General features: G+C 46.6%; 2 protein-coding genes across 2 annotated transcripts in view; one reads left to right on the forward strand and one right to left on the reverse strand.

The window, feature by feature from the left end:
• Positions 1–9,416, forward strand: part of LOC116450925 (rho GTPase-activating protein 20-like) — a 30,739-nt gene extending 21,323 nt beyond the window's left edge. The window contains exons 9-15 of the mRNA XM_032123914.1: positions 351–539; positions 1,275–1,450; positions 1,980–2,141; positions 3,239–3,348; positions 4,277–4,466; positions 5,065–5,182; positions 5,720–9,416. Coding sequence (XP_031979805.1) covers positions 351–539; positions 1,275–1,450; positions 1,980–2,141; positions 3,239–3,348; positions 4,277–4,466; positions 5,065–5,182; positions 5,720–7,458 — 2,684 coding nt within the window. The 3' untranslated portion in view covers positions 7,459–9,416. The remainder of the gene's footprint in view (positions 1–350; positions 540–1,274; positions 1,451–1,979; positions 2,142–3,238; positions 3,349–4,276; positions 4,467–5,064; positions 5,183–5,719) is intronic.
• A 2,931-nt stretch (positions 9,417–12,347) lies between these two features.
• LOC116450927 (adrenodoxin-like) lies at positions 12,348–16,876 on the reverse strand. The gene is made up of 4 exons (XM_032123915.1): positions 16,592–16,876; positions 13,942–14,066; positions 13,391–13,520; positions 12,348–13,134 (listed from the first exon to the last, which is right to left on the reverse strand). The coding sequence occupies exons 1-4, from the start codon at positions 16,765–16,767 to the stop codon at positions 13,014–13,016; spliced, it is 552 nt and encodes a 183-aa protein (XP_031979806.1). The 5' UTR covers positions 16,768–16,876; the 3' UTR covers positions 12,348–13,013.
• Between the last annotated feature and the right edge of the window lie 6,183 nt (positions 16,877–23,059).

The following is a 23,059-nucleotide window of genomic DNA, read 5'->3' on the forward strand; positions in this document are numbered from 1 at the left end:
ACCTCACAAACACATGGCCCGCTAGCGTCAATGCCTTTGCAGGCTGTTTATTTGTAAACTTTATTTTTTAACAACTTGTGTTTAGGTTTTAGAAACTCCTCAGGCTTGAGAGAGAGTAGGTGTGTATATGGGGGACTTGAGGACAATAACAATAGAGAAGAGTGCTACAGATCTGTAGGGGATGATTTCAGAAATAGAAGAAACAGTTTAAAATAAACCACTGAATTTTGTCTGTTAAATGCTAAGCGTTCATCATGGTGATCATCAGTGCTGGAATTTTCCAATAACAATAAGAGTTTTTAGCATAGCTCTGCATCTTTGCTTGCTCTTTACACAACTCTGTTCAACAGGGCACGAGCATCCCTTCAGCATCGCCTTGAGCTGTCTCCGGGACTCTGCTGACCAGCAACAAAGAACCAACAATAACACTCTCCTGGCTGATAGGACAGAGGCTTCCTTCCTTACTCAGCTCCCAAAGGAAAAACAGTGTCAGTTTGTCCTGAAACCCAGACTCCAAGCTCTGATGCAGCTGAGGAGAGGTAGGGGCTGCAGGAGTGTGATATAGGCAGATAGAGACTTTACTGCTCTCCAGTGCAGTGCTGAACTCTTCCTGGCATCACACACGTATCCCAGAGTTGCTCTCATACCTGAATGTAATGTAAAGAGGAGGAGATTGCAGAGAGGTGACATTTCTCTGAGCAAATGTTCAGACTTAGCTTTCAGTCTTTCATTAGTCTTTAACTGCAAGTCATTGTAATAGAATCATAGAAAATGCTGAGTTGGAAGAGAACCATCAGTATCATCGAGTCCTGGCCCTGGATAGGACACCCCAAAAACCCCACCATCTGCCTGAGCGCTTATTGAAGTCAGAGAGCCTTGATGCTGTGACCACTTCCCTGGAGAGCCTGTTCCAGTGTTCAACCACCCTCTGGGCGAAGAACCTTTCCCTGAGATCTAACCTAAACCTCCCTGACTCAGCTTCATGCCATTTTTTCAAGTCCTTTCACTGGTCACAAGAGTGAAGAAATTCTTACACTGCAGAGACAGCGAGGTTCCCTGAAGAATGATGATTGAGAGTTTTGCTGATGGTTGACAGATGAACAAGTGGTTTCACTGCCATATGTTGTCTAACCATCCCCATTAAGAGTGCAGTTAATAAACAGGTGAGGGTAGAAAGTCCTTGTTTTGCTGGGAACTCTGCCTCCACTCTAGATTACTCACTGGCCAGCAGGAGGACAGACAGGCCTGTAATGAAAGTCTGTGTTTTCTTTCAGAATCACTGCAGAAACACACCAAGAGGAAGAAGTCCTTGATTGACTGGGCCCTGCGCCGCAGCACCAGCACCCCCACGGGCAGCCCTCCGTCACAGTCCCCCACCACACCACGGAAGCTCTTTGGCCTGTCCCTGTCTTCTGTCTGTCCTGACGGAATCCTTCCCAAGCCAATCATGGTAAGCAGCAGCCTGGACTGCTTGTCTTGACATAAACTTGATGTGTTTAACCCAAAATTTAAAGCCACTTGCCATATTTATGAGGACTGAATGAGGAAGAGGACCATGGTTTACTTGTGATTCAGATTCAGCTCAGTAACAAGGTTGGGAACAACCCTCTCCTGGGTAATCCCTATCACTTCATTCACAGATGTCTGTCCTGTTTCAATGGGTGTCTCCAACCAGGTCATCTCCAGCTGACAAGGGTAATGTCAGTGGATCCTGCCATGCTACATAGCCTAGACCTCACTCACTGCAAGAGTCCCCTGGGCTCACACTTGTCACAGGATAAGCATGTCCACATGAACTGTATCTGCAACTTGGCTGTCAGGTTCTTGTCCCTGATTAGATCAGGATAAATCTCTTGTATTGTTTTCTTCCCGTTACTGACTTGGTCTTATGCTAATTACATTACAAGACATGATGTATAATATACACAAACAAGAGGGTAAAGTGTTAGGCTCTTAAGTACAACTGGGTTTTCTCCTAGGATATGCTGCTCCTCTTGTACCATGAAGGTCCTTCTACTAGGGGCATTTTCAGACGTTCTGCCAATGCCAAGACTTGCAAGGAATTGAAAGAGAAGCTGAACTCTGGAGATGATGTTCAGGTAGATGGAGAGTCAGTCTTTGTGGCTGCAGCAGTCATCACGGTATGTTTGGCCAAGTAACTCAGCTGTCTGTGCTAATGGTACCTTCCTTCTTTAAGGAAGCAATGAGTCTTTATGGGTAGAGGGGATTTCAGGGGAACAGAAAGCATTTTCCAGCAAGGAATGTTTTCACCTGATGGCTTGGGGTGTCTTTGTACACAGAGGTATCTGCCCAACACAGTGATGCTGGTTTTCACATGCAGACATGTGCAGCCCCTCAGGATGGGGCTTCCTTTGGCACCTCCCTGTACCAAACCACCTCCAGCAGGAAATACAGTGATGTCCACCTGTAAGATAGCCATGATGTCTGTACAGTGCCAAATAACCTGAGAGATGCTGCACTGACATATGCATAAAACCCTTTGGTGGCAGCAGCACAGATGTTCTCTGTCATTTCTGAATGCAGAGAAGAGGCTGCAGAAGGTTTGGGAGGACTCGTACCATTTGAGTGCAGATGCTCTGCAACCCCCAAAAACAGGTCAAAGGAGCTGACCTGTGCTCTCTGGACCCCAAGCCTTCACCCTCTGATCAACCAGCAGGCACAAAGGAAAGCAGCTGCTAAATCCAAGCAGAGGGGTTGTGGGTGGGGGATGAAGCTTGTGATAAGCCCCATGTTTCAGTAAGGAAAAGCCTGTATTTTGCACTGGCAATTAAATCTGGTCAGAATAATTTAGGCACCAAAGTATCCAAAAAACATCCCCTTGTTCTTGCTGGCCTGATATTCAGGCGCTTTCCAACACAAGACATACATTGAGTTGTTGAATGGTCCCCTGAGAAAAACCAGCAGTCCTCCTAGCTGAGAAATGTTTCAGAGAGATCTGTGCGGAGCCTCAGGGCTGAGTCCTCTGCTGGAGTGGAGGTCAGTCCTACTCTGGAGAAGGGGCAAAACAGGAGGACTGCTTGTTCATCCTGCAGTGCTGCCATGGAAGAGTCTGAGGAGGACAGCTTGGTGGGCGTGGCAGGGGAGAATAAACATGTTTGTGTCATGTCTTGTTTTATCTTGTGTTTTATATGAATAAACAGTGACTATATGCATTGTGAAACTGAAACCAGGAATTCAAAACTGACCAGACTGCTCTACATATATATATTTAATTCAGGATTTTCTCCGAAATATACCTGACAGTGTTCTATCCTCAGACATGCACGGACTGTGGATGGAAGCTGTGGACACAGAAAATCGGGCACATAAGATTGAAGCTATAAAAAGGTTTGTAAAAGACTTTGTTAAAGTTTCTTTTGGTGGGAAAAGGGGGAGCATATGACGCTAAGAATAGCCTTCGTTTTCTGGGAGATTACTGGAAATGCTCCAGGCCACAGTGGAGGAGCTATTGCTGATTGCCATTGTCACTGATCAGAAAATTTTCTTTTCAAGGGTCTGTTTTGAACATCATTAACATTTCTGACCCCAGAAAAGTCATTAAAAAATTCTTTTCTGATGATTAGTTCAAATTACCAGAACAAGTAAACTGAAAAAGCACAGTAATTCAGCCACCAGGAGTGCATCAATGGTAGCAGAATTAGATCTTCAATGACAGTAACTTTATTCTTATGTGCACAAAATGAGGCTGATCATCATATTGGCAGTTAGAAGAAACAGCCCTGTCAAGGTGGTGACCAGGACCTTGAAAACAGCTTTACTGCCTTGAAACTGCTGCCACGAGCAAGAACAGTTTATCAGCCTCCTGTTGGATATCCAGTATATTCAACCACAGCTCAGCTCAGTTTTTGAACCTTACTGTTTAGCCTGGGCCTTCTTTCTCCATGGTCTCCATAGCACAGGACACGGCAGTGGCGTGGTCTGGCACGCTGCTGGCCTGGAGCTGTCTCCTGTCTCCTCTGGGCAGTCCCTGTTTTTTCAAGGCATTGTGGGTTCCCTCCCATGTGCTCTGAACCCAAGTCCTTTGTCCCTCTAGCTCTGTGACCAGAGCAGGTGGGCAATATGGATGCAGAGTTGTGGCTCTCACATGAGTTGGTAGAGGGGAGTGACACAGACTCACCTTATTATCAAATGGGGATGTCTCAGGCTGGGTACAAAGGGGCAGAAGGGAGCAAAGCTTTGGGATGTAACTTCTGGTATTCAAAGAGCAGATGTTTGTGAACAGCACTGTTTTCCTTTGTTCCCACCCCCTGAATAGTCTAGTCAACCAGCTTCCAGAGGCCAACCTCATCTTACTCAGACACCTCTTTGGAGTCCTCCATCATATTGAGCAGAATTCCGGAGTGAATCAGATGAATGCCTTTAACCTGGCTCTTTGCATAGCACCCAATATGCTGTGGCTACCAAGTCCCACTGGGCCTGAAGAGGAGAGCCGGTCCACAAAGAAGGTAATCTTCCATAGGTTTGGCCTCACCTCTGTGTGCCCCTTTCACTGCTTTTTATGGGCACTGCCTTTTGTTGTCTAAGGAAGGCATAGGGCCAGTGACAGTGCTGGCTGAGTGGCATCCAGGCCCCATCCTTTCCCCTGTGCAGCTGTGCCCATGCCGGGAGGGGTTTAGCTCCTCAGACTGTCCAGGGTGAACAGGGAAGTGGTGGTTGCTTTACCACATGAACTGCCTATATGGTCAAGCAAGCACAAGAAAATTGGAGCAGTTGAAGTTGGACACTGCCACCTCAGCTGGGACAAAGTAAGCAATGAGCATGACAGTGCACCAGAAAGGAGGAAGGCTTGCTTGTAGCTTCTGAGGTGTAAGCAATAGTGAGGAAAATTGTAGAATGTGCTATACCTGGCTCACAGTACCAGTTCACATAGTTCATATTCTTGCCTCAGGTGTTCATACAGATGCACTACCACATTAATAACAGCTTCTTGAGGAAATTACACCTTTGAAAAAAAATGAGAACAATCTGGGTATGATTTTACTTGCTGTAAATGGCTGTCTCTACTTTCATGAAACTGAATCTGTGAATTCCTGTCTTTGCCAGGTGGCCTTGTTAGTGCAGTTTCTGATTGAAAACTCGGGAGAGATTTTTGGGGGTGATATTGCTTCCTTGTTCCAAAGACCTGACAAAAAGAAGTCCAAAAACTCAGCAGAATCTCTGGGTAAGTTGGTGGTAGCAAATCTTCCAGAAATATTTAAAATCTTTTAATAGGTAAAGTCCTCAGACAAAAGAGTTTGCTTTACCTTCATGTTTCTTCTAAGGAAAAGCACTGAAAACCAGTTGTGTTTTCAAGCATAGGCAGGAAGAGATAGCAAAGCAGAAGGCTGAGGTGCAGAACCTCCAGTGTGTCCCCAGGGACTGCTGTCTTTCTCTGTGGCTGCTGTTAAACCTACTCTAGCCATTGCAAGAATTTCGTGTAGCCATAGCACTGCCATGTCCCAGCAGTCTTTTTATTTTCCAGGTTAGTTCTGTAAAGCTAAACCACATGGTTTGTATGGAGAGTTGTCTCTGTTATCTATCCTGTGAATACAGGCCAGCGGTGAAAACTTAGGTCATCAAGCCAGCCAGAATTTTTTTATTATTGCCTGTGAGAATAATGGATCATCTTTGTTTTTCCATGGGCTTGATATAATTTCCCTGTTTTAGTTGTGAGGTACTTTATATATGGCAACGAATTCATTTGTGTCCTCTGCCCCAGACATAGGTTTGGCTCAGCATGATGATTCCTCTGATGAGCTGGAGTTTTCCATTTGTGATCCAGAAGGGCCAAAGCACCACCTGGAATCTGAAACAGATGCCATGTTTGAACCACCCAGCAGCTTGTTACTTGATGAGGATCAGGAAGACTGGGACTTGTTCAGTGAGATCACAGCCTGCTACCAAAGCAAAGCCCGGACCAATGCCAGTGCAGACAGCTATGAGCTCCTGGAGGAGGATGGCTCCTTCTGTTCCCTCGGTTCCATACGCTCGCTCAGCCCAGCCAGGGACCGGTGCTCCTCAGAGCCCAGCGTCTGCCTCAGCTCCCAGCTGCCTGCACAGAGCCATGAGCCAGTGGCCCGCCAGTCCAGCTGCGATGCCACCATCATGAGCAGCCACACAGACTACATCCACAGGCTCAGGCAGCTGCAGATGGAGAGCCAGAAGCTGATTGATGAAGGCCTAAGCCCTGGGGTTAATATGGCCAGGCAGAACTTGTGGCAATCACCTCAGACCACCTCCAGGGTGAAGCAGCTCAGCCTTCAGAAGTCCAGCCTGTCCAACAGGTCCAGCTTCTCCAGCCTGTCCTCTACCACCACCTCCCCTTCTGCCTCCTCACTCAGCTCCTTAGACAGTGCTTTCTCCTACTGCTCAGAGTCATCAGCAATTAGTCCCACAGATGTCTCATCCCTGCCATTCATGTTTGGCACTTCTGCTAGGCTTCATGCTGTGTCTCCCACGGCTACCAAAAGGTCCCAAAAAGAGTGGCACAAATCCTTCACATCTCCTGTGCCTTTACATCTGTGCAATCTGGACAGTTTTCAGAAGGATGAACCCAAGGCTGGAGAGAACAGTCATTGCTCTGGAGAGCAGAAAAGTTTTCCATGTGTGAGCACAGCTGCCATGGGAAGTCCATTCACTGACATTGACTGGGAAGAAGAGGAGAGACAGCTGAGTTGTTCAGGGTGCCCTGGCCCAGGGCTCAGGAGCCAGGATTGTACCAAAGAGTTTGAACAACACCCTGAGTTCCCAGCTGCCAGCCCATCCAGCGAGACATCCCCACAGGTCAGCCACCAGCAGCACAGGGAGAAGACAGTGAAGAACATAGAAATCAAAGGCATTGATGACTGCCCTCTGAGCCAGGAAAGCCTGAAGCGCACCAAGATAACTTTTTATGTGGCCCCAAATAAAGAAAGCTCTTGGGGGTCTCAAGTGGGAGAAGAGGAGAGATCTGTGACAAACACCAGCAGCAGAGACCCACCCAGCAGCAGCAGTGAGCAGAGCCTGTCCAAGAGCTTGCAGACTGTGAGAGTCCACATCCCCCAGACAGTTTTCTATGGGCAGAACACCCCCCTTGTCCTGCAGTCCATCTCCAGGCGCTACCACCACAAACCAACAGTCCCATCCCTGCAGGCTGAGCACAGAGAAAGCCCCCAAAGTGCCTCTGCTCCCAAGGAGCTGGAGAGACAACCAGTGGAAATGGCGCAGGCGCCACCCCAAAGCAAGGGCTTTGACACATTCAGCCACACCATCCGCATCATCCTCCCTGACTCCATCCGAAACACCATCAAGGAGTATTTCAAGCACGATGAAACCGAGCCCTGTCCCCCAGCAGAGGTGGAAGCAGTGGAGAAGGAACTCCTCCGGAGCAGGGTGGAGTGGCTCAGGAGCCAGCCTCTGGCAGAGGTGACTGCAGAGGAGCATGACACAGCAGTGTTTGCAGAAGAGACATTTGTTTAAGGTGATGGAGATGGAGAAACTAAATATTTGTGTATGTGCAACAGAAAATATTCTGTAATATATGATCAGGATGTGTATGTAATGATGGGGTTCAATACTCATTGGGGGGGGGAGGGGCTGTGTTTTCTTTTTGCCCTTTTCTGATGGCAGAGACCACACTGGCTGGGTGTGTAGTGGACTGAATACCACCAGACTCTCCCTGTCCATGAATTAGCTGACCTGTATAGGGCCTGACTCCATTTTTTTTTATAGCAGGAAAAGAGAAATGTTGCTTTATTTTCTCCAGTCAGCTGCTGATGTGTGTGGATGACTGGACAACTGGGGCAGCTACTGCTCCTTAAGAATTAGTTAAAAATCTTTACACTTGCACAAAACCCACCATTATTCACTGTTCATCATCACCATTCATCCAAAGGAAAATCCTTCACCTCCATTCCAGAAATCACTGCTGCTTCACTCTGCTCATCTGTTTTGTCTGTTGTGATCTAGCTCACAGCCCACATCTGTTACTTGTTGAGGCTGGGTTCCAAAATCAGCAGCTGGAGCCCAGAGTCCAAAGTCCAGCATTTACTGACAGACAGCATATGTAACATTTTAAACCCAAGATTGCTTTTTTCTGGAATTAATTTTGCAGTGATTGTTTCTTTCTCGTACCTTCCCCAAAGTTAGCATTTGACAGAGACACAGTTACTATAAAGGATTTTAGTACTGTCACTTTGACAGGGCTATGAATGTTCTTCAGTGTCCTCTGGGAGTAGCTCAGTAGCTAGGAGTTTCAGTCCTAGTGAAAGTTGACAATATTCTGTCAATGCTGATGCCCCTTTCTAGAGGCAGTGTGGATGAGGCAACTAATCAAATTCCTAGTCATGCTGAGAGGGACTTGAGCAGGGCTTGGTTTTGGCATGAGGTCAAGGAGTTGTGGAAGTTGTCAGGAATGATGTGCAGTAGATGCTGAAGCAAAGTCACATCTGGCCAGAAAGCTGTCAGTCCATACAGTGAAACTGTCCAGGCTTCATCACAGATGCTGGCTCAGAGAAACATTGAGTTCCCACTCAGCAGAGAATGTGGCCCAGTGCGCTCCAGCAGAATTGAGTTTGGGGAAATTCCAGGCAGGGATGCGCTAAGCAGGCTGCTGGTAAGGACCAAAGAGATGCAGCTAGTGGACTCCTGGAGCATCCCTATGATTCCATTCAAAACCATGCTCAGAAGTGCCACAGACTTAGTGGGACTTGTTAGAGGGTTGTAACACTGCCAGCTGAGCTCTAAAAAGATGCTGAGAGCACCACATTAGTTTAACAGGTTGTTTTAAGAAAAGAGTGGGAAAAGTCTCAAAGGTTAAAAGGTTTGGGATGGTTCATTTGAAAGTTACGTGAGAGTTTTCTATGGTGGTATCTGTCAGAGAGACAATCCTTTTACTCAGTGAACCGTGAACTGGTGAAGGAGAAGAGAAATACATGAATCCTAATGACTGAAAGGTAGTGCTTGTGGAGTAAGTACCCCTGCAAGCTGCTGAGTGTCTGCAAATAGCCAGAGCTGGAGCTGCATGACAGCTGCCATGGTTCAGTCCTTGCACAGAGGGGAAAGCCACCTGTGTAAAGTTATCTAATGTCAGATCCTCCACTCATCTGCCAGGTGCCTCTGAGAGTCAGTGACAGAAACCTGGCCCAGTACTCCAAATTCACATTATCAAATACTAGGGCAAGGGAAAAGGGGGGAAGCCTAGAGCCCACTTTCCAAGGTGTATACAGTTTGTTTTGTTAGATGAAGGGTGTTTAACTCTCAGATGTGGCACAATCTGTCCCAGGTCACCTTTGTGGCCCTTGTATAATGAAAGGTGTATATAATCTTAACACAACTCCACCACCACTATAATCTTCCTCACACAAGAACAGCAACAAGGCATCCACAGTCTTTTTTTCCAGTTGTAACTGTTTTAATAAAAGACACACAAGTTGTCATTGTGGTGTTGTCACCTTTTCTCTCCTTGCTCTTGCTCCCCTCGCCCCTGTGTCAGGATGGTACCATTTGCACTGAACTGCTGTAAAACACACTCACCTCCCAGCCCAGGTCTGCCAGGTTGGCCATACTGCCAAGAAGCCTTCTGCCAGCACCTCAGTCTAGGCCTTACTCCTGTCTTTTCAAGGTGAAACAGCACTAAATATTATAAGAAAAGTCTGCCTGTTCTTGGAAAAGAGATTATTCTGTATTCTAAACATGCTAACAGATTGTAAATTCAGTGGCTGGGCTCAGGTCAAACAAAGGGGACCTGAACCAAATGCAGAGTAAGAGCTCACAATTTGCATCACCTAAAAGGAACACAAGAAACTTAGAGATTAGTTTATAGAAACACTGGGAGAGGCAGGAAAAAACACACAGTTTTCCTTGCCTCATCTTAGGCTGCCTGAGCACAGTTCCCTGGGTAGCTGCTCTAACCCAGCTTTGTATTAAGCATTTTCCTTTATTTAAAACAAAACAAAACAAAACCCTGCAAAACATAGTACAAACCAGAGTTCTGGGCTTGGAAATTTACAGCACTCCTTTTCCATGAGCTAGGCAATAATGCAACTCAGAGACCAGTCTTGAAAATGTTCCACAGCCCCCAGCTTGCTCATAACAAGAAATAAATACAAAGACACTTGGTTGGCTTTCTGCTCCAGAAAGGCCACATTTTCCCTTAATGTACAGCCCTGAGACACAAATAGGTTTCCCTTCTTTCTCTGCCCTTTTGCAGAACATTTAGACCACGTTGGCCTGTCACATACTGAAAGCCCCACTCACTGCCCCATCGGGTGCAGGCTCTCGGGAAGTCGTGTTACACGGTCACCACACAGGAAATGAGGCGCCTTCAGGGCCTGCTCCCAGTACAGACCAAGGCCAAACAAGTCCAGGTCACTTGCCTTGAAGAGAAATTACTCATGCAGTTCAGCCTCATCTTATTTCTGCTCAGGATATATGATTTCTTTCCTTATCCTGCAGGCTGACAGAAACATAACAGAAGAGCCCGAGGCAGCTGTAGTTTACTTTAACCTTTTCAGTTCTATTTCTGATGATTCAACAGTCAGGAAAGGCAATCTTCTAAGACATTTTCTCCCTCATCCTTTGCAGGTAGCTAGCTCCCTTGTGCAGAGGGCTCTCCATTATCCCATGGCACCTTCAATGGGACAGACAGCCCCACCAAAGAGTAGCACGGGCTACTTTGACTCTCTGCATTTCAATAGTAACAGCTTGTCCTAGAAACTCTTTCTTCAGAGGTCACCTACACTCTGAAGAGGAAAACAGCAGTCATTCAACCCTTCTGAGCCAGAAGCTGCTCCCTCCCTTGCCATCCTGCCAGGATGTGTGCAGAGAGCTGAGATCTTCCAGCAGCAGCCTGGGGTCCAGCTTCAAGCTCACAACAAGGTGGGGACCGAGGAGTGGGACTGCAAAGCTCTAGATCACCTTTGCAAGTGGCAGCATCAGGAAGGGGAGAGACTTGAAGTGCTACTGAAGGTGGTGGCTTAACTGCTTTCATTTAATCCATATTTATTCTCTTTGCTTTTTCACAGTAAACCTGGGACAAGTTGTAGGAGAAGGGATTTGGGAGAAACAGGCACAGCCTGGAAGACTTTTCTAATGTATGACAAAGCAAAGGGCTACCCTGTGACATGCCAGTCACAAGCCTGAAGCCCTAGTACATCCGTGGTCCCCAAACAAGGCTGGGGCCCTGAAAAAAATCCACCCTGCTGCCTTCACCTCTTACAGCATATGGTTCTGGCCCATGCCAGGAAACCCTTCCTGCAGGTACCCCTCTGCTAAGAATAAAATTCTGACATGGATAAAAATTTGTATCGATTTTTGCATGAAGGATCAGAGAGGAAGACAAGGCCTACTGCGGGGATTCAGGGTGTCACTCATCACCTGTGCCTGAGCCCACAGGGACACCAGGCCATGCCGGGAGGGGCAGGGGTGGTGCCAGCAGTAGGAAGGCATGGAGGTGCCCAGAGACCATCAGACACAGACGGCAGTCGTGGCTTCCCGAGACAGGCCCAGCCACCGGCCAGCGCGAGAGGAAGGAGGGACGGGCACAGCGCAGCAGCCCCGCAGCCACCGCGCCCTCCTCCTCCTCCTCCTCTTCCTCCTCCTCCTCCTCGCAGCCGCCCCCGCCCCGCCAGTGCCCCCTGGCGCCGCAGCGCCGCACAGCAGCCCCGCGGCCCAGGCCCCGAGGTTACTCCGAGATTTCGTCAATCACAGAATCGTAGAGTCATAGAATACGCTGAATTGGAAGGGACTCATCAGGATCATCGAGTCCAACTCCTGGCCCTCTGCAGGACATACCAAAAATGCCATAATGTGCCCGGGAGTATTGTCCAAACCATTTTTGAACTCAGTCAGGGTGGGTGCTGTGACCACTGCCCTAGGGAGCCTGTTCCAGTGCCCAACCACCCTCTGGGTGAAGAACCGTTTCCTGACATCTAACTTAAACCTCCCCTGACTCAGCTTCATGCCGTTTCCTTGAGTCCCATCACTGGTCATGAGAGTGAAGAGATTGGTACCTGCCCCTCCACTTCCCCTCGTGAAGATGTTGAGGAGCACAATGAGGTCTGACCTCAGCCTCCTCCAGGCTCAACAAACCAAGTGACCTCAGTGCTCCTTGTAAGACTTCCCCTCCAGACCTTTCATCGTCCTCATGGTCCTGCTCTGGACAAACAAACTCTAACAAAAAAATGTCTTTTTTATATTCAGTGCCCAAAACTACATGCAGTATTCCAGGTAAGGCCCCACCAGTGCTGAGTACAGCAGGACAATCACCTCCTTTGATCAGCTGGCAGTGCTGCGCTTAATGCAGCCAACCAGATTTCCGGCCAACTCATTCTATTCCAGCCAGGCTCATGGTACCACAATAGTGCATCTTGTAGGTCTAAAAGCCTCATTATTACAATTTTATTTGACATGTGTGATAGTACAGCAGTAAGAAAATTTAACCTTTGGAGATAGTGGCTGCTCCTGGCACAGAACAATTCAGGAACCCATAACATCTCAAGTTCATTGAAGTGGTTCCTGCTTACAGGAACTGTCAGCACACAAATGTCCTCAGTATGCTCTTGCTGACCAAACTCAAGTCACCTACATCATCAAGCCCACCAGTACACTGACTTGCAAACAGCAATCTCTTCTTAAGCTTCCCAAATTGGGAAAAGTCTGCTCCATTTTTAAAGAGCCAAGCCTTGCAAAATTCTCAGCAGTTACTCAGAATAGCAGAATTCTTAAATTTCAAAGGAGAAAGAGAGTCACATACAGCAGAGATGTTTACTGACACCCACCCAGGGAAATATAAAGCCACACACTTTAATCCAGTTGCATTTAGCAGAGCATTTAGGCACTTAAAATACATACCAAAGACCCTATTAAGCATTGTGCCTTGTTTAAATAAGAGATTTGCCAAACACGCCTTTTATACTGAATCAGACCTCTATTGGTCTACTGCAAGCCAGCCACAAAAAGCAATAGTGTCAACCAAAAGCTGAATACCCTGCCACGCTAACTGTGGGTGTAAGCTGTGCAGCAACCGTTTCCAGTTACTGTTTGCTTTGCTTTCCAACCTCCAGCTGCCTCCTCATGTCCGACACATCCATGGGGACCCGCACTGTCAGACCATCCATCGACTTCTTAATGCACACCTGGCAGCCAAGGCGCGATCTGAGAAGAAAACATGAAGTGAGGCTCCTCTGTTCCCAAAGTAAAGGGAGAAGTTCCCCACCCACACTGGGATGTCTGGTCCAGGATGGGTTTTCACTAAAGCTCCTGTTAAACATCTCCTGTGCCTCAAAGGAAGGCAGCTCTCAAGGCACAACTATAACACAGAACAAGCTCCATTCCCTTGGAAATAGGTGCCACATAGTGAGAATCTGCCTCAGAGGCTTGAGGATCTACTGCCATCAGCAGGGAGGCTTACGTGTCAGTGAGCCCGTACGCCAAGTCCAGCATGTCTAGCTCTTCATCTGAGATGGCATCAAGCTTTTGGAAGGTGTCCCTGTCGAAGATGAGGTGACAGGTAGAGCAGGCTAATGTCCCTTCACACGCACCTGGTGGAGAAACAAGGGAATGACAGCAAATCAGGAAAAATAAGGGGGCGAGAGAGACCATCTTTAGGAACAGTGTGAGGAAACGCCCTTTAACAGATCTGCAGCACATCAAAAGAGATGCTAGGAAACACAACAGATGTTTCCAGCCTGCCTCTTCTCTGGGAGAATTACAGTCAGTTTTAAAATTTGTACATCAGCTCTATCCAGCCAAATGCATTGACAGAGGCTGCTGGAATGCCAGTGGTGACTGTGTGAGGTTACACTGCCATCTCAGCATGGTGAGCCACCCAGCAAACAGCCGGTGGGGAAGAGAAGCTTGTTTATGGTCTTGGCAAAACACAGTGGCATATGTACTGTTGCACTATTCCTAAAAACCCATTGGTCCTAACAGCACATGTACATATCCTTCTGGAACACCTACCAAACCCATCAATGGCCAAGTTTTGATTGACTACCACTTCCAGCAAACTCTCCCCTTCTTTGGCTGTGGTCGTAAGTCGCTCTCCATCCCGATTTATAAAATGCACGGTCACCTGATCCTCAGAGCTGCAAGACAAATTTGCAAAAATCAGAGGAGTCCACCCTTTTCTGCACATCCACGATTGAAGTCTTTTGGCTGAGTGCTAGAGACATGGTATGTAGAGGAAATGTGCATGCAAACACTTTCTCGAAGGATTACACCATGCACATCAGAAAAAATTCAAATTATCAGTTCTCAGTGGCAGACAAATCTCAGTTGCCCCAAAATATTTCCCACTTCATCAAACAGCCCTCAGAATAAATGTCTATCTGTGCACAAACAAGTGCTGGTGCTCTGCACGTGCTGCCTCTGCTTGGGCTGGCTGGCAGAGGGAGCACGTGTAGGCAGGCAGAGCATTTTCAAGTCCCAGGCCTGGGATGTTAATCCTGGGTAGAGTGATGCAGTAACAAGCAAAGTGCTCAGGATCAGATGCTAATCCTGCTAGAAGGGCTGTTGTCATTCATGTTTTGTTTCCCCTTCCCTTCCCACAGGGATTACTTGATGATTATTCCTTTTCTGCTGCTTTTTCTTCCATGAAGTGCCCACTCCTTTCCTTACCTCCATCACAGGGAGCCTTCTTGTGGCAAGACATGCTCAGCCCCAGCTTACAGAGCTACAGGGATGAGTAACATCCTCTGAGTTGATGTGATCCATGTTCAGGAAAAATTACTAGTTACTTTGACAGCCTGCAACATTTAATCTGGCCAAGAGTTAGGAACATGGCCATCAGCTTCTCTTAATGATAACTTGCAGAAAGGGAACCTACAAATGAGAGGGAAACAGCATCCATTTCATCTCCTCCTGACCAGGCTCTCACACCAGTCTGGAGAAGGCTGCTACCCTGACAGCAGTGCTCAGAATTTCTCACCAAGACAGTATATTCTGAGACTGTCATATAGCTCTCAAATAATGAGAGCTGACTGTCTGCAGAGACTGCTGGATCAAAAAATCCCCAAAGACATCTGCATATTTATCGACAGAAAACTTAATTCCTGTTATCCTCGAGGCACACAGAGCTTCAGCCAACATAGTTGCAGGAGAATCTCTGCACCAACCTCCCACAAATCTAGTTCCCTACAGTTCCTCTGAGTTCCAACCTTGCTTTGGCTGTTGCTGCCAGTTACACGGGCCCCAAGGCAGCCAAGTTGCAGCCAGGGACAGCACACAGAGTATCCAGTTAGGTAAAAGGAAGGACAGATGCTATTGTGAGACACCCTGCATGACTCTGAATAAGCCTGGGTGCAGAGTTCACTCTTCTCAAGAGCAGGGATGATGCCAAGCACTTGTGACCACAATGCAGAGAGCACCTTCAAGGAGCTTCCCCTCTTTGCTGGCTGAAGGGAATATTTAAGGTATTTGGCTGTGTTGCCAGTATTGGTGCCCCTGTTGGGTGCATAAACTCAGTCTGATGACTCCCTGTTTTCACTGTTCAGTCCAGTAACAGACTGACTTGCATACTGGTCTCTTTGTCTTTATATCCCTCAAATCAGTCCCAGGCTTAAGTCTCTTCTGAAAGACACCTGCTTGTGGGTACCCAAAGCTGGAAACAAAGTCTTCAGCTTTTTATTTTATTTACTTTTGAATTCTTTTGTTGGTGTTTTCAAAATGATGAAAAAATTCCTTTCACGTTTTTTTAAGTAATTTTGAACCAGGATTTAAAAAAAACCCACCAAAATTGGTTGGACTAAATTTTGCTTCATTTAGGCTGAACTATTTTACAATGGCATTACTGTCACAGGATACATGGTTAAAGCTTTGGAAAGATCTTACCAGGATGTGATAAACTCAACACTGCAAATTCAGTGTATACCAACTGATTATTCCTTTTTAAAAAATAAAATCTCAAACCTTTCGTGATACACGAAAATAGTGAAGGAGGTTTCAAGAAAGTAGTTCTTCCCCCTGTCAATGTTTTCCCTAAAAGATACTTTCCAAGGCCATACAAACCAGCAAGATGCCTACAAGTACGGCCAGAGATAACTTTACAAGCAACAAACCAATTAGGAAGAAATCCCATTGATAATGAGTCTTCATAAATCCCACCAAGCAGGATTATCACTATGACTTTTCTCTAAGATCAGATGGCAAAATGGTTTATTGTATTTTATGTGATGTTGGTTGGATCTCTCTCTCAATGCCTAGCAGATTACAGTCTGGCCCAGATCATACCAGTCTAGGAGATCTACAAATTGCATTTATTTTACTATCTTTTCCTGAACTATCCCTAAAGTAGAGAGAGGAAAGGCTGGCAGGGAGCCTGCAGTAGTTCCTGCAGTGGAAATGGGCCAAAGGACACTTGGGCCTCTTTGTCACCTTTGCAAGCTGGTTCCCAGCCACTAGCTGTGGCCCTCACAGGTCTGGAGGCAGGGACTAGCACCTCTGAGAGGTCCCCACAGCTCCAGGGACAGGAAGCAGCACCTCTCAGGCTGGGTCCTGGCACCACATTCCTCCCACGCCATGGCTACACTGGCATCTTTCCTCTCCCTGTGACGGGGCAAGGCAGAGGCGCATGCCCGTCCCTTCGGATGCAGCAAGGTAGCATGTGACTCACCTTGATTCCACAGGGGCATCCTGGAACCCATTCGTGGAGCTGAAGCCTCTTTCTGACCACCACTTTGCTGGGCTGTGGTGCTGCTCAGTGACACCACAGAGGTAAATGAGGCGAATTTTGCTCACGTTCAGTCCACTCCACAAGGGCCGCATGAGCCCCAAGATGCTGTGAGCCATCCTACTGCTGTGGGCCCCACTCCGTGTCTCCTGAGCTGTCCTTTGGTGCAAGGACAGCTTGATTAGGGACTTAAAAGTACAGCTGGGGAGGATGGAAGGGGAAGGAAAGAAAAAAAAAAAAGAAAAGAGTAGGACAGCCTCCCTGGGGGCGGAGGGAGGGAGGAGGGAGGGGAAGCAGGAAGGAAAGATGGACAAAGGGATTGTGCCTGGGTCTTGCTGCAGTCCAGCCAATCAGGGTTGAACTGGTTGAAGCACAGTAACATGCGAAGAAGCATCACCTCCACATGCCAGTTTCCAAGCAATGCTCACTTTGTTCTTACAGACTTCCCTTAGGAGCCAGAACTAAATCCAATTTCAGAAAAAATATTCATTGTAATGTCTAATCATACAAGGAGTTGCAAGTTGAAGGCTGGAAGAACAGGCAGGAGTGCTGATGACTGCTGCCTTGAGGAGAGAGGGGCACACCAGTTCCTACACAATAGGGTGAAAGCAGGACACAAGAATTCTGTTCCTGACAATATGCCATCCAACCATATCATTGCCTTACCCAATAGAGCAGGCTCCCGCCTCTAAAATGTGAATATTCACTTACTTCACATGATGGTGGTAAGAAGCAGCCACACTTAGCTCATTTACTAAACTCCCTGCTGAAAAGTACCATAAAGGTGCAGGAAAGTATCATTCATTTCATGCTAAGTGATAATCGATGCTAGTAAGTTTTGAAGCCTTGCAGAAGAAAACTCTTAATTTATTCCCAGAAACACGGTCACTGGTTTAGTCCACCCTCCTCTACAGAGTAAATCAATATGAACCCGAGGGGCAAAAATACAACTGCAAAGACAGTTTCAGTTCTTGGTTTCTGTGGAGTTAGGGAACAGCTCCCACCTCAAGAGCCTGAATGGCTCCTTCCACCAAATTAATAGCTCACCATTTGGTAGGATGCCTGTTTTAATCAAGTTTTTTTAATGCAGTACCATATTAGTAGCTAGTATAAGCAAAAAAAAAGTTGATACTAGACTCTCTAATCAATCTGTACAGGGGAAAAACTACAGCATAAGAAAATGTCTGCCTCAACAGACACACACAGACAGTGGATTCATAGTTCTGAAGATAACCAGAACGTTTTGGCTTTTTGCTCCAAAATGAAAATTTTCCAGCCAAAGCTTTCAGGTTGGAAGGGTTGGAAAGGGGTGCCTAAGCTTTCTGAAAAAAGCATCAAAGACATCAAGGAATGCAAGTATTTTCCATAAGCCGGGAGGAAAATGTATTCTTCAGTTCAAAGGCAAGTGTCCAAGCATTCAAACACACCCCTCAGGCAGCTCCAGTGGAGACAAATTCATGGGCAATACATAAAGGATTAAAAAACCAAAAAAAAAATCTCTTCAGAGGAAAACATATTTCTAAAATCACCTGTCTGCTTCCCTGTGTTCACTTTGCATATGGTAGAGCAGCACACAGAATCACTTCTTTCTGCCTCCCCTGTTTCCTGAGTGGACAGTACTGCTCCCACAAGGTGACACACATAGGAGGAACATACAGGGCTTGACTATGGAGGGACATGAGCTGAAGTAGTGCAGAGTCCTATTTGCAGGGCATCACTGACCAAAGTCTTGCTCCTTTTGCTGAACATGGGTGACACTTCCCAGCTCAATATGCGATAAACTTGACTACCAGCAATCACAGCCTCACAGAACCCTCATGCCAGTCCCTGCTTGTCCTACAAATGTTTGGGTTGGGGTTTTTTTTTCTGATGTAGGATTTGTCCCTTAGGTTTCATTCAGGCCAACAGCTTTGGGCACAGGGGGGGGTGGGCTGAACACTGACTATCTCTAGGATTTTAATCCAAATTGAGTGCTATCCCCAATTCACTGAGAGGTGACCATGGGTGTCCCTGAGAGCAGCAGGGCACTGGCAAAATGCCAAAGCAGGGATGCCATGTAGCAGGCGTGGGTACACATCAGACGGCCCAGCCATGCCCAGGATCACTGGGACTTCTCTGCAATCCTACTCCTCAAAACCAGTTTATGTAAAAATTCCTCATTTCAAATCATTTGCAGAATATCCTTCAAAGGCTTCCCTCCCCATCCTTGTTTGTATCACAGAGGAGAGCTGTCAGTGAGGCCAGCAGTCTGTTTTAGCTGAACACAGCTCTGGCTAGTGTCCCTACTCTGCGGCCCCTCACTCTCAGGTCAACTTTTCCAGGTGGTTTGCTCTCTCCTACAAGCTGCCCCAAACGCCTCAGACTGCAAAGTCAAATTTTTGAGCTCCATCTCACTCCCAAACATAAAACCACTCTGTGCAGCCTCTGCAGCTAAGAGACTCTGACCAGTTCCACCTTTGCTTTTCAGGCACTACAGAGATGCAGCAGGCAGCCCAGTTCTCTCTCAGTCATTTCCACAGAAAGAAAGCAAAGCTTGCTGTGAGAGACACAAGGAGAAGGGCCACAGCGCATAAAACCACAAAGCATCTTATCTTTCCAGAAAACCTTGAGTTGAGAGAGATACATTAGATATATGCACAGCAGTTTCCACAGCAAGGACATTTGTGTGTTTGTCTGGCACTGACTTCTCTCCTTGCCAGGAACTCAGAGCACAGCAAGTGACAGGTCAATGTCACCTGATGGAAGAGAGGCCAATGCAAAGAGAGAAGTCAGGGAGACGAGGTGCAGCAAAGGGGACAACTGCTCCCTGGTGAAAGCAAAACAATTCTGCTGGGGCAGGAGAGAATCAGGCCCTTACAGATTTTGGATAGTCTGTTTTAAGGTCTTTGAAATACTGAGAAAGGGTAGAAGCAAGATCTCCTTTCCAGAGCAAATCATTGTTCATTTAGCCAAGGCCACAAAAATAGAAAGCTTTGCAAATAACCACCCCTCCCACAAAAAACCAAACAAACCAACTAAAAGCCCAAACCAAATAATCAACTAAGCAAAAATACCACTGCTTTGAAAAAGAAACCTCAAAATGTTGCTTCACAGGTCAGCATATATTTTATGAGCAGGCCAGGCACAGCTGAAGAGAACCCTTAGCTCTGTTTCAAAAATGGTTTGGCAGAAACCAAGTTCCCAGCAGTGCACACAGGCACATTGCTCCCCACCTCCCCGGTTTCTTGCCAGCAGGCCACACTGTCAGTGCAGTGGCTATGCCTGCACATCCAGTCACGTGTTGGCACATGCTGGTAAGGAAGCGGGTTTCTAGCTTGAAATACATTGTCCAATATCTTCTGTACTACACACCAAAGAGTTTGGCCCTCCCTCCCCCTAGTCTAGGGACTCTCATGCAAATATCCAAACACCTATGAGCTGCCATTAACTCCACCTCAGCCCCAATTTCTGCACAAAGAAGTAAACACAGTAAGCACTGTCCTAATACAACCAAAAGTTACACAACACCTTTGCAGCCCTCCACAGTGAGAAGCATACTTGGATTTTTGACATACCAAACCCAGCTCTTCTGACCACTGTTAGAGTTTCTTGCCAGCAAACAGACCTGCCCTGGCTCAGTTACTGCCCATGGTATTAGGTGTAGACAGAGACAAGCTCATGCTGTTCCCATGGGGGAAGTCTCAGGGACTGTAGTCAGAACAGCAGGCACACAGACCTGGGAATAATGAAGATTTCCAGAAGGCAGCCTTCATTAATTGGAAAAGCAAGAACAGCTTACCCCTCCCCTCCTACCAAGCCCACTGCCTCACAAATACTCCTGCAGAGAAGCAGATATGGGCTGCTTGCTGACACAGAACTAAAGCACTGAAAAAAACCTAAAATTCCCCTTTCCCACTGTCACTTTAAAAACCCATCGACCACCTGTCCTGTTTCAGACCAAGTTGCTAATAAAAGCAAACAGAACAACTTGTACTGGTTTGACTTTTTGGAAGCCCACAAGCCCAGATTGCTTCTGCTGCCTCAAAAGAGATGCACTGAGCACAGACCCGGGGCAAAGTGTTCACGCAAGTGAGCTCGAGTCGCAGATACTGCCTCTGAGGCTGGGGGCTTGGGGAGAAGACTGTAAACATGCCTCAGTTTCTACATCTCTCAAACAAAACTGTTTGCCTCATTCTAATCTTCCCTAGATGTCCAGCAACCTTCTGAGAATGACACAACCAAAAGGAGCAAGAACCATATTCTCACCACTGGAAGCAGGAGGGCAGAAATGCAATCAGAGATGGGCTGACACTGCAACAAGAAAGCACAGTGAATTCACAACAGGGCTTCTGGACAGCAGCCACTTCTGACAATGCAGCTGCTGCCTGGCTGGGTGAAGGCCACTAAGAAGTTACAGTGCCCCAGCCAAGACCTTCACTTGCACATGCTTCTCCTTCAAGCATCCAGTCAAGGATGCTTCAAAGATGGATGGGAGTGCAATACTGCTGCATGTGGGGTATAAACAGCCTTCACCATAACCTCCCAGCTCAAGAGCAGTTTTTTTCACACCCCCTTCAGTCAAGCTTGTGGACTCAAGACCAATCCTGGCCTGCATTTTGTTAAAGGATAATGCACAACCACAGGCTATAGCAATCATGGGGGCTTGTAATTTTTCAATTAGCTCTACTCACCAGAAAGCTGTGTATTAACAGCTGCTCTAGTGAGTAGAGCAAGTGTATTCTGACCAGAAGCTGAAGATACAGTCCCTTCTACAAGCATCCAGTACTACTTTTTGCAGTTTCAGCACTACTCTTTCCCTAGTATCTCCTTATTCTTTCCTCCACTTTTTGCTATACCCTCCTCATCCTGACATCTGTCCTGAAAAGCTCCATCTTGAAATTGCTAGTAATGTTTAGAGACCCATCACCTGGAGCTAGATATTTATTTAGGCATTGGACAGAGGGACCTGCTCCCTTTTCTACAAACTGCGCTTAGAACTGCAAGCCCTGAAAGACAAAAGCCAGCCTCAGCCTAGCATTTCATACAATGAGGCCCAGACCTTTTTTTACAGAATGCCTTGGGCTGGAAGGCATAAAGATCATCTAGTTCCAATCCCCTGACCAAGAGCAAGGATGCCACCCACCAGACCAGGTTGCTCAGGGCCTCATCCAACCTGGCCTTGAACATTTCCAGGGATGCAGCATTTTTCTTAAAGAAGTTATTTTTCTGCAAGGGAGACTTTAACATCACATGTGGCATCAATTTGCATATGGGTATGCAACAGTTATGGGTTGTCATCAGTCACAGCGGAATTCTGTTCTCTGCCCATTGTCACATGCTCTGAGACTACATGCCCTGGTATAAGACATTTAAACTATACAGCCAAGGTTGAGTTATGCATAGCTGCAAAGCTGGCAGGGAACAGAACAGTCACACTGATGGTACAGGGCAAACAAGCCATGCCTCAGGTGCTCTCTGCTTTCTCACTGAAGAATGCCTTTGTAGGTGCTCAAGCAGCTGCCATACAACTGCCTACAATTATCATACCTTACCCTGTACATTGCATTACCAAGCTTAGGATGATGGAAAAATGCTTGTGCTTCCCTGCAAACATATTATCCTGAGCAAGCAACTAATAAGCTCTTCATCTACCTGGAGAAATCCCTACAGGACTTTCCTGCATCAAAACAAATCAGCATTTGGAGATCACGCCCTTGCAATTCCCTGCTTTAGAAAGAGCAAACAAGAGAAGGAGGAAGCAAACTGAGTCTCATTTCTGCAGTTACTTTGTCCTACTTGGAGTCAGTGCATCTCAGGCCAAATGAATTAGTCTACCAAACAGATTGAGCTCAATGAAAATTTTACTCTACAGTTACTTTGTCTTTTCTTTAGAGTTCTTAAAAAATTGCACTGCTTAATAAAGCAACATTGCAGAATCTGCAAAAAGACAGTGTTTCTAGTCCCCCAGCCTTCTAAGACCCTTTTATGCTCTAGTCTGCCCCTGTCCCACACAAAAAAGCAGCTGGGCTCCAAACATATGTAGATATAGCCTAAACTGGATCTCAAACATCCCAGGCAGACTAGCAAATCCAACAGAAGCTGTTTACAGAAAGTAGAGGTTAAATGCAAATTTCTGATTCTAAACTACAGAATGCCTTACAACAAACTAGAAGAAGAGGGTAGTGTGGATTTTTTTTTTAACAACATGGTCCTGTACAGAAGCAGCCTTCAATGCTTTGCACTTCATTTCTTCAAAGACAAACTGAATATAGATATACCCAAATGGAGAATTACTAAGCCTCAAGCCTCTAAGGTACTGTCCATTGAGAAGTGTCTTGGTTTGAAAGACAGGTGTCTGCCAAGGAAGGCAGGAGTCTCCCTTGAAATTAAAAATGCAACCCCCTTCCCTCCAAATTATTATAATTTTTAAAT

This window comes from Corvus moneduloides, chromosome 14 (genome assembly GCF_009650955.1).
Source record: "Corvus moneduloides isolate bCorMon1 chromosome 14, bCorMon1.pri, whole genome shotgun sequence".
NCBI classification, from domain to species: Eukaryota; Metazoa; Chordata; class Aves; order Passeriformes; family Corvidae; genus Corvus; species Corvus moneduloides.